Source organism: Spermophilus citellus, assembly GCF_964194105.1.
Source record: "Spermophilus citellus genome assembly, chromosome: 14".
Taxonomy (NCBI): Eukaryota; Metazoa; Chordata; class Mammalia; order Rodentia; family Sciuridae; genus Spermophilus; species Spermophilus citellus.
In genome coordinates, this window is record NC_138194.1 from 85,631,212 (window position 1) to 85,643,048 (window position 11,837).

The window sequence follows — 11,837 nt, forward strand, 5'->3', positions numbered from 1 at the left end:
GCTTCTAGCTGGAAGGAAAATTTAAACTATATCTTTCCTAATTTCCTAACATAATCTTTGAAAAGCTTCTCCTTTATCATTTCCTTTATTTTTTATACTAACAGTGATAAGGTACCAGGTGCAGTGGCACATGCCTGTAATCCCTGCAACTTGGGAGGTTGAAGCAGGAGGATCACAAGTTGGAGGCCAGCCTCAGCAACTTAGCAAGCCTGTTTCAAGATAAAAAATAAAAAGAGTAGGGAATGTAGCTCAGTGATTTAAGCAGCCCTGGGTTCAATTCCCAACACCAAAACAAAACAAAACAAAACAAAGGGATAAGCCATCATCAATATCACTAGAGAAAAATTTTAGGAGGTATCATCAAAGTAAGTAGCAAAGTAAAGTTTGCTTCCTTAATGTAACAGGATATCCACTGTTCCTGTCATTGCACTATAACAGATTATTTGCTATGAGTCCTGAGCATCAGAAACAAATCATTGGTAAAGCATATGTGCAAATAATATGTTTTGTATCTGGCTTCCTACCCTATCATCAAATGCAGGGTTCTAGGCTAAATATGATAGATATGTTTTTCCTCTAGCAAAGCAATTAGTCCCCTATAAGCTCATTTTAAAGATGTCCTTTCCATTCATTAGAGGTAAACACTTAGAACTCTAAAGGAAGATTTCTTTTCTCCTGAAGAAAAGGGGATAGAGAAAATCTTGTAATGAGAGCCTTTTTATGTAAGTTTAGGGCAACTGTAAAAACAATGTAATTTTAAGAACTCACCTATGTGAGATGGGAAGTTATAGGAGTAACTCAGAGTCCCTGGACTTTTCAACACCATTTTCAGGTCTCCTCTCTGAGTTTGAAAGATTCTAAAGCAATGATTACTGAGATCTTAAATATGTCACAAGTTAAGTTTCCCTTCTCAACAGTCCCCAAACCCTTATGGCAGTGTTTCTCAAGCAACAGCTTACAGCAGAATCACCTAGAAAGCCTATTAGAACACAAATTGTAGGATGCTGACCACAGTCTCTAGTAGGTCTGGGTTACTGCTTGGGAGTTTACAGTTCTAACAAGTTCCTAGGTGATGCTCATGTTGCTCAATTGGAAACACAATTTAAGAATTGATTGATGCCTTAAGGCAAAAATTATATATCCTAGCCACTCAGGAGGTTGAGGTAGGAGGATTACCAGTCTAAGATCAGCCAATTCTAAATAAAAAATAAAAGAGGGCCAAGGATATAGCTCAGTGGTAGAGCAGCCTGGGTTCAAACACTAGTACCAGAAAGAAAAAAATAAAAATAAAAAGATTACACACACTACACTGGTTAATTTTTTAAAATATCACACTGATTAAGAAGAGTATATAATGACTTTTGGTATCTACCCCCAAATACCAAGAATCACAGAAATGATATGACACAATGCTACTGAAGCTTTGAAAAAACAAGTACTCTCAAATGTATTTATAATAGTAATGGACATGTTTTCAGGGGAGCAATACTGGGTTTGAACCGAGGTATACTCTACTACTGAGCTACATCCACAGCCCTTTTTCTTTTTTGAGAACAGATCCCTCCAGAGCAGCTAAAATTACAGATATACACCACTGTCTCCAGCCTACACGTAATATTTTCATATGATATTTTAAAATAGACAAAATATTCTATAGACTATTTTAAGTTAGTCTTTGACCTAAGAATTATGGTGACCACCCAACACACTGAAAATCACTTTTATTTTTTATTAAGTAAATAGTTAAAAATAATTTAAAACAGGAAAATGGCTAATAAGATTTAACTAAGTTCTTTGGTAAGAAGAAAGGAAACTTGGCACCATATAATACTGAGAACAAAACCACCTGAAATACATGTACAAAGTTGAAAAAAAAATCCAGAATCTAATAATAATCTGAAAAAAATAAGTAATCCAATCATTAAAAACAATAGCAAAAAAATTGACAGAAATGTTGACTTTTAAAGTGTACAACTTACTGTTTTGATTCATTGTGACAAACTTCTAAGGTTGGATCATTATAAATAAAAGCAGCCTCTAAATCATTGATCCTTACTCGATAGATTCTACACTGTTTGCTGTTCAACTTGATTCTATTCAAGTTTGCAACTGTAGGAAATATAGTCAGTTCCACAAAGCCCTAAAAGATAAAGAATAACAGCTTTATTATAAAGATTGGTATGTTTTAGAACATATTCCTTTGACTTCTACTACTTAGAAACATACTACCCTCCAGAAATAACATCCTAAAAAACTACATACACACAAATTCTCTACAAATATCTTAATTTTAACAGGATTGTCCTAGTGAATGAATGGGGTCTGAGTTATGTATACTATACCATCTTAGTTATTCATATGAACTATCGGTGAAAATTAAGTTAATACAAGTATTCAATACACTCAAATACAATAATTTTTAGATAGACTGCAACCCAAACAGAGAATAATAATAAGAAAAAAAAAGAGCAGAAAGAATCAAACAGGTTGGTAAGTGAAAGAACATGGGAAGGCAAAAAAAGGGGGGGGGGATAAAAACCTGTCTTACTGAAGCCAACAAGTATGAGTCCTGGCTTATAGGAGGTAAATTAGGACATGTGAAATAGCAAGTGCTAAAAGAAAATCTCAGGCATGTAGGTACTTCAAAATGCAGAAGATTTTCCTACCAAGTAGTCCATAGTTCTACCATGTTAGCTGTGTGGTATGCAATCTATCTGAAGCATATACCTAAGAGATGACAGCTAAATAAATTGACCACTCACCATTTGTTCATTTATTCAATCAAATGGGAAAGACAGACAGATGAAACATGGAGTACATCACCAGTGATTTTAGTATCACTATTTGAAAACTAATATACTCAAACATGAAATATGAGAGAGCATAATATAGTAACATTTTAGGGGCTGCAAAGTGAGCAGGAAAACTTAAGAGGATATAATGGGGATATCTACAATGAAACTCAAGCAGTCACCAAGGAGAACTAGATTACAATGGCTTCTACTCTATGACAGATATTATACTGTATACTTTCATTATGTATTCTCTATTCCTAATACTAACTCTGAGAGATAAGTGCTACTTTATGCTTTTTACAGAGAGGCTCTAAGAGCTAAGTGCTATTGAAAAGTGCAAAAAATAAATTAACTTTTTACAAATAAATGAATAAAATTTTAAAAACTTATCAAGTGGAGAACTCACAGATACATTTAAATGATCCCAACAGATTCCCACTATTCCATAATGCCTCTGGGCACAAAGGCTTTAAATATTTTATTTATTTATTTGTTTGTTTGTAGTTATAGATGGACCTCACACATGCTAGGTAAGCACTCTGCCACTGAGCCACAACCCCAGTCCCTTAAATATGTTTTGAAACAACCTTAAGCCCAATTGTTCAAAAGCCTGGAATTATACAGACCCTCTGCCCCCTATTCCCAAAGAGAATCACACACTCTTAAATTAGACCATTTATACAGATCCATGGGGAAGCAACATAGAAAATAGGTCAAAGGCAAAAATATTGTTAATGAAGGTTTTATGTTTAAAAGTGTAAGCCATGAGCAATTGTAGCTGGAAGACCAATATTTTCTTAAGTCACTAATTCAATCATCCATTGACCACTCAAATAAGTGAGCTTCAATTATTTGAAAACCAGCAAGTAGTAACAACACAACAATGTCAAAAGTGAATTGGAAGTGTCATCAATATGTACTTCAGCAAGGGTGGGTAAGAACATGATTTGGCTTTCTACAGTAAAGTAAGTAATAACAAAAAAGTGGACAGAGAATATTTCAGGAAGACAGGGAAAGCATGCCCTGATACCACCTGACCTCTACAAGCCTCCTGTCATCATTGGCCACTGGTATAAATGCAAGTTCCCCAAGTATTCTAACCTCATACTTTTATTTCATTCTTGCTGCTTGACCTCTTCTGACCATTTCACAGCTTAACCATACTGTGTTTTCTATCTTTTCAAAAATCTTCTTTTCACTTTCTATCCTTAAATGAAATATATCTCCTGACTCCCCATTGACAATAAACTACTTAATTCTCTCACTCACTATAAATTAAGGTTGGGGAAAAAATACAAATTCTCACTGTTACTTCTAGGCCATTTATAGGATTTTATACAATACACACTACAAGAGCCAGGAGAATGGTGTTATAGTTAAATGAATGTGTTATGGGGGTAAACTCCTATATTCAAGTATCAGCTCCACCATTTAGTAATTTTATGCTCTTGGAATACTCTATTTTTCTGTGCCTCATTTTCCTCATCCGTGAAACAAAAATAATGATACTAACTACCTTGTACTGATATTATGACAACTGAACAATTTACTACGTGAAACCTACTTAAAATAGCTAAGGGACATTGGTATGGCTCAGGGGTAGAGTGCTTGCCTAGCATATGTGAGGCCCCGGATTCTATCCCTAGCATCAGGAAATTTGGTTGGCATTTAGTATTTGCTTAACACCTAAATGTTTATATTCTTTTTTTTCCTACTTCTTGTTTTTTTGTAATCATACTAATACAGGCATACCATCCTCCACAATTGATTAAATCCCCCTACATTCACTGAACACTCCTTCCTAACATATCTTTGCTATCTTTTTAAGTGACTTCAATATAGGTTTATCTGATCCTTCCAATAACACCACTTTAAAGTTCCTTAACCCCAGATCCTACAATTTTCATTTCCATTCCTTGACAAAAATCAAAATCACAATCTGAGTCCAGCACAGTGTAATCCCAGTGCATGACCTGGGAGGCCGAGGCAGAAGGATCACAAATTCAAAGCCAGCCTTAGCAACTCAGTGAGACCCTAAGCAACTCAGTGAGACCCTGCCTCTAAATAAAATAGCAAAAAAGGGCTGGGGGTGTGACTCTGTGGTTAAGGATCTGAGTTCAATCCCCGGAGTTAGGGGAAAAAAAAAAGGAATCACAACCTGAAAGGTACCTCATCACAGCTCGATCCTGACATCATATTCTTGACTATCCAGGACAAGACACCTATTCCTGATGATTATTTCTCTCCCAGTCCTTCTCTTCGATCACCTACATGATTAAAAGTTTCTCACCCCAATCTATCCTAGTACTTCTGGGGTTTTCTTCACTGCTCCCCCTGAATCCTTAACTTCAATCACTTTTCTGCCAACTACCAATTCTACTCTGCTGCTGTATTCCTCCTCCTTTTCTCCCTAAAATGGTCCTTCTACTAGTCCTCTGGAGTTAATCTCCACATTATTACCTGAAATATTACTCTGCTTATTATCTTTGCCTCAAATTACAATCTTTCCTCTCTGTAGAAATTCTCCCTGTGCCCATGAACACGTTGAAAACTCACTAACAAAGCCGGGCATGGTGGTACATGCCTGTAATCCCAGCAACTTAGAAAGGTGAGGCAGGAGGATCCCAAGTTCAAAGCCAGCCTCAGCAATTTAGGGAGGCCCTAGGCAACTTAGTGAGACCCTATCTCAAAAAACAAAAAGGAATGGGATGTGGCTCAACTGTAAAGTGCCTCTGGGTTCAAACCCTGGCATCAAAAACAAAACACAAAAAAACACCTCACAGAAAAGTAGGCACAAAATATACCATAGAAACAGATTGGGTAAAGATAGTGGGAGGTTTTTGTTGTCATTTTGGTTTGGTTTTTTTGAGACAGAGTCTTGCTATGTTGCCCAGGCTCGTTTCAACCTCCCAGGTTCAAATAATCCTCCTTCCTCAGACTCAGTGCTAGGATTACAGGTGTATGCCACTGCACCCAGCTTAAAAAGAGTTTCTGATTCACAGGGAATCTAAGGCCAATGATTACTGGGTCTAGAAGAATGAAAACTAAAGGTAGTTTATGATGTTTCTCAATAATATAAAAAGTATAGGTCTAATAGGCAAAAACTTGACTCAAGGTGCAAAAGGAGGAATTTATGACCTCTTATTCAGTTCCTAGACCTCAGCCAGTTCACAGTTCCAGAACAGAGCCCTTTGAGTAAGTTTGATGAGAGGTCACACAGCCTCTAGAGTTTATCTTCTAAGACTATCCCAGAATGGCCTGTAGCCGAATTGCCAGGTACTGATTCATTCTGGAGAAAAGAAAATTTCTAAATCTTCCTTGAGTTATTATATCTTGGTTCTGATCTGATGTGAATACTAAAGTCCTGAAACATTACGATAGTCCATTAGTCAGACTAAGTTTTTAGAGGTCAAATAATTAGTGGTGTTACAGACCAAGTCAATCATACTGAAAGACTTCTCCAATCCTATAACATATAGTATATATTTTATTTAGTAGTTGGCAAATATCCTTATTGGATACCTATAAAATGGAGTAAGGGCTATTATGGTAAGGGTAAGTAGAGGCCACTGGACAGACTATTTCTTTACTACAATATAGCAAACCAAAGCAACTAGACAACCCTGGGGAATTGCAGATTAGTGCCAAAAAAGATTGGAAAAATGCTGATACCAAAAGTTCCTCTCTGCCAGGATGCAGGTAAGCAGAAGCTTCATTGATATGTTAATATTTTATTCTTCTACTTTCCTTTAGGAAAGTTACTTAACCTCTATTCTTTCAGCTACCTCACTTATAGTTACGATTAAAATATTATCTACTTCATGAGATTCTGGTGAAAATTCAATTAGTTAATACACATACAATTTAGAAGAAGTTTCTACCATACATGTTCACTGTAATTCAATCAACCATGTCAACTCCTTCTATTCCATTCTCATAAATGCTATCATTCTTGAGGGTGTCACCATTTCCCCACCAGACTACTGTAGTAACCTGTTATACAGACTCCAAATTTTCATACCTTTCCTACACAATTCATACAACATTATACACCTAAAGTATTCTACCACAGATACAAAGTAAATAATAAGGTGTGAGGAACACCACAAATGGCCAGGAGTGGTGGGTGGCGCAGGCCTGTAATCCCAGAGGCTGGAGAGGCTGAGGCAGGAGGATAACTGTTCAAAGAGTTCAAAGCCCACTTCAGCAACCACAAGGCGCTAAGCAACTCTCTAAATAACAAAAAATAGGGCTGTGGATGTGGCTCAGTGGTCAACTGCCTTGCGTTCAACCCCCAGTACCCACCCACCCCCTCCAAAAAAAATAAATACCACAAATGAATAGACGAACTTAATGAAATGTTTAGAATCTTTACAAATCTTGACCATATCTCAAATATTATATTAGAAACCACTAAAAAGCAATACCACCTAAACTAGGTCAGCCAAGGATCAGAAAACAAAAGCAGTGGCATATTAGAAGCTAACTAAAGTGAGTCCACTCATCTTAATTTTTTCACAGAAGAGATCTCACAATGGGCTTACTGTTATTTCATGCACAACTCTAAAAAGCTTGGTTATACAAGCTTTCATACTCCACAATGAAGAAATAAATTGTAATCAGGAAAAAGAGGAGAAGGATTGAGAAATGTACAGAAGGACCTCAGAATCAAACAGATCTGAATTCTAATTCTTAGCTAGTCTTAAAACATCATTATCTGAAAGAATGTACAGTGTTTGAGTACTGTGAAAGGTACACTTATTATTCATTATAATTTTTAGAAAAAACTTACCACAACAGACTTCCTCTGGAAATTTATGTTGTTGATGCAGACAACTTGATGGGTTGTATATTAAAAAATACAAAAGGATAAAATAATTTCTATTATTACATGAAAGCAAACTCTATCCAAGTATAAACATATGTTCTAAGCATGCGTGTGCCTTTGTGTGTGTATAAAAATCATATAATCCACATAAATTCAAAAATTACACGTTAATCTTTCATTTAAAAACCCTACAAACTGGAATGATTTGCTTGTTTTAAATCTAGCAACAGCCACAAAACACAAATTTCTTTAGACAGAAATAATTTAGTACTTTAAGAAAAAGATTTATTAAATCTGCATGGTGAACTATATCTGCTAATTGACACTGCCATTCATAATGATCACCCTACAAAGACCACTTCCATCACAGCGAGAGGACTCTCGTTTTCCACCGTTTCCAAGGCCCACCAAGTCGGTTTCAAACAATTACAAACTAAATAATGAGAGAAAAGGGGGAGGAATGAAAAGATACTTATAATTTATATGGTCTTGGGCTTTCAAAGCCCTTGTCTCCTTTCTTCCTGTTCATTCTGAAGGGCTCCGCACCGGTCGATGGCATACAGCTACCCGCGGGGCTGGGCTTCCCTTCTTCCCCGGGGGCTACGGGGCATTACCGGTCTCGGGAGCCTAGCTCTTCCCTGCCCCGACAGTCACGCCCCGCGTCCGGGACACCCTGGGCACCCAGACCGGGCTCCGCCGATAGAAAAGGCTCCTTTCAGCCTCCTGCGTCCAGCTTCTGTCACACGGAGGCTCCTCTCTGCAACCGCTCCAAGGGAGCGCCAGCCGACATGCTGCCGGTTGCCTTTAACCTCTGGCGTCAGCGGAAGTTGGACGCCTCCGGGGGCGGACCCGGAAGTCCCCGTCAGTGGGCGGTGCTTGCGCGACAAAAACGCGGGAATTTTCTCATTTCCTTGCGATTGTTAAAAGAAAGAATGGAGAAAATAATGGATGAGAAGAGAAGAGCAGTTAGGGAAGAGACATTAAAAGTTCTTTTATTTTATTTTTTTTTTTGTACTGAGGATTGAACCCAGAGGTGCTCAACCACTGAGCCACATCCCTGACCTTTTTAATATATTTTTCTCTTTTTTTTTTTGGTACCGGGGATATAACTCAGGGGCACTCGACCAGGGAGCCACATCCCCCAGCCCTATTTTGCATTTTATTTAAAGATAGGGTCTTGCTGAGTTGCTAAGTGCCTCCCTGAGTTGCTGAGGGTGAGTTTGAACTCGCAGTCCTCCTGCCTCAGCCTCCCCACCGGCTGGGGTTACAGGCACGCGCCACCCCTCTGGGCTAAAGTTTTTAAATAAAGGTCTACTGCACGCAGATTGTGAAGTGCCGGGGAACAAGGTTTGCAAACAGCCTAGAATAAACAGGGTAGGGGCCAATATTGGGGGCGCTTCTCAAAACCAAGAGGAGGGATGTGCTTCTGGCTTGCTGTATGGAGACACCACAAACTCAACTCATTTGTACCCACTGATTTAAACTGTAGGTAATGTCCCTATACTACAGGTAGCCTGACAAACCTGGAGTCCTTAGTAGGCACTGCTGACTCAATATATGCTGCGTGTGCCTTTGTGTGTGTATAAAAATCATATAATCCACATAAATGCAGAAAAATGTATTGAAAAAGATTTTTCATATTCTTGTTGGTGAATTATAGCTGTGCAAAATGGTGGGTTTTTTTTTTACATGCTCTTACATAAACACAAATATAAATTAACCAATACCATTCCTCAGTATTTCCTCTTTCCCTCCTCTTCCCCTCCCCCAGTCTCTTTATTCTACTGAACGCCCTTTGATCTGCATATTTCCCCAATCTTTCTTTTCCTTTTTCCTCGCTAGCTTTCACATAGGAAACATACAAGCCTTGACCTTGTGAGTTTGACTTATTTCTGTTACCAAAATGGTCTCTAGTTCCACCCACTTTCCTGCAAATGACTTCATTTTTCTTTATGGATGAACAAAACTCCATTGTGTGTATATGTCACATTTTCTCTATTCATTCATTCATCCATAATTTGGCTATTGTGAATTATGCTGCTATAAACATGAGTACACATGTATCATGGAGTATGACGACTCTAATTTTTAGGATAAATACCAAAGAGTAAAAGAGCTGGATCATATGGTGATTCCATTCCTAACCCTTTGAGAAACTTCCAGACTGATTTCCATAGTGCATGTACTGATTTACATCCCAACAATAGTGCAAAAAGTGTTCACGCTCTCCATGTCCTCTCCAGCCAGCTTTTATTATTTGTATTCTTGATGACTGCCATTCTGAGTGGTGTGAGGTGAAATATCAGTATAGCTTTAATTTGCATTTCCCTAATTGCTAGTGATGTTGGACATTAAGATCATTTGTTCATTTATTAGTTTATTTGGCATTTTTGTTGTTTTGAGTTCTTTATATATTCTGGACCTTAAATCTGTCAGAAGAGTAGCTAGAGAAGATATCCCCATTCTGTAGATTCTCTTTACATTCTTAATGGGTTTTGTTGCTATGCAGCTTTTTTTTTTTTTTTTTTTTTTTTGGTGGGGGTTGGGGATTTGCTGGAGAGCTAACCAGTGGCACTTAACCGCTGAGCCACTTCCCCAACCTAAATCACTGAGATTACAGGTGAGGTGTATGCCACTGCACCCAGCGTGCAGAAGCTTTTTGATTTGATATTGTCTCATTAACTCTTGTCATTCTTTCCTGAGCTTCGGAGTCCTATTAAGAAAGTGGTTGCCTGTGCCTATATATTGGAGTGTTGACCCTATGTTTTCTTCTAGGAATTGCATAATGTCTAGCCTAATTCCTAGGTCTTTGATCCATTTTAAGTTAATTTTTGTGCAGGGTGAGAGACAAGAGTCTAGCCTCTTCTAATGTGGAAAACCAGTTGTCCCAGTCCCATTTGTTTAAAAGGCTGTCTTTCTCCAGTTTGTTTCTGGCACCTTTGTCAAAGATCAAATGACTGTATGTGGGTTTGTCTTTGTGTCTTCTATTCTGTACCACTGGTCTATGTGTGTATCTTTATGTCAGTACAATGCAGTTTTTGTTACTATATTTCTGTAGCATTCTTTGAAGTCCGGTATTATGATACCTCCAGCATTGCTTTATTGGTTTAGAACTGCTTTGGCTATTCTGGGTCAAAAGACAAGCCTTGACCTTGTGAGTTTGACTTATTTCTGTTACCATAATGGTCTCTAGTTCCACCTACTTCCATTCTTCCAAATGAAATTTAGGACAGTTTTTTTTCTAATTCTGTGAAGAATATCATTGGTATTTTGATGGGAATTGCATTGACTCTGTACCTTGAGTTTTGGTAGTATAGGAAATTCAACAGTATTAATTCTGCCTATCCAAGAACATCAGAGGTTTTCCATCTTCTTATGAAAAAAACATATTTTGAAGCCATCATGTTGCATTTCACACGTATGAGAAAAAAGCTGGTAAACTTCAGTAACAGTTAAATCTTGTAATTATGTATTAACACTTTTTGAACCTTGGACCAGATTTAACTTGGCCTATCCTTTCCTTCTGTCCTACTGGAAAGCTTATTAACTAAAATAAAATTTGGTCTAAACAAAAACAAATTTTATCAAGCATTCCAACTCCACCTAGAAATTACCAGTAGTTTTCTAATGAGTTTTATTTGTGCCAGGATTATAAACCGATCCATAAGATTGAGGATTAAACCCATTTTGTTTAAAGTGCATGTATATACCAGCTAAGTGAACAGGGAATCAATTACCAAGCCAATTTCACAAATCTTAACAGTACACTTGATAGCACCTAGTGACATCCTGTTTCTGTGAAAGATTGAAAGTAGAGAAGAACTCAATTGAGAAAAGATCTCTTCTAGACACTTATTTTCTTATCTAGAAAACTTTTAAATAATGAGAACATCAAATCCTAATTAAAGGTGTGAAATTTATATACAAAAAGCAATGTCCTTTCTATAAATAGAACCATGTAGACATCAGAGACTACAGAACTACTTTTCTATTAAATATAGGAAATAATACTTTCTTGTGCCCTTGTTTACACTGAGTACATACAACAAATGTAATCTGAAGAATACTGAAATATCCTGTTACACTTAAAAAGTAAGTAGTAATAGTTTCAAAACATTAAGATGAGAACAAAAAATGCATTCAAGGAATAGGTTTTTAAAAGCCAAAATAAAAATACATAAAAGAATCTTTTTCTTATATCTAGCAACTTTATA

General features: G+C 37.2%; 1 protein-coding gene across 2 annotated transcripts in view; it reads right to left on the bottom strand.

The window, feature by feature from the left end:
- Positions 1-8,426, bottom strand: part of TAF2 (TATA-box binding protein associated factor 2) — a 75,462-nt gene extending 67,036 nt beyond the window's left edge. For both annotated transcript variants that reach the window (XM_081266873.1, XM_081266872.1), the window contains exons 1-3: positions 8,099-8,426; positions 7,588-7,641; positions 1,980-2,140 (exon numbers count right to left, since the gene is read on the bottom strand). In XM_081266873.1, coding sequence (XP_081122999.1) covers positions 1,980-2,140; positions 7,588-7,641; positions 8,099-8,182 — 299 coding nt within the window. In that variant the 5' untranslated portion in view covers positions 8,183-8,426. The remainder of the gene's footprint in view (positions 1-1,979; positions 2,141-7,587; positions 7,642-8,098) is intronic.
- Between the last annotated feature and the right edge of the window lie 3,411 nt (positions 8,427-11,837).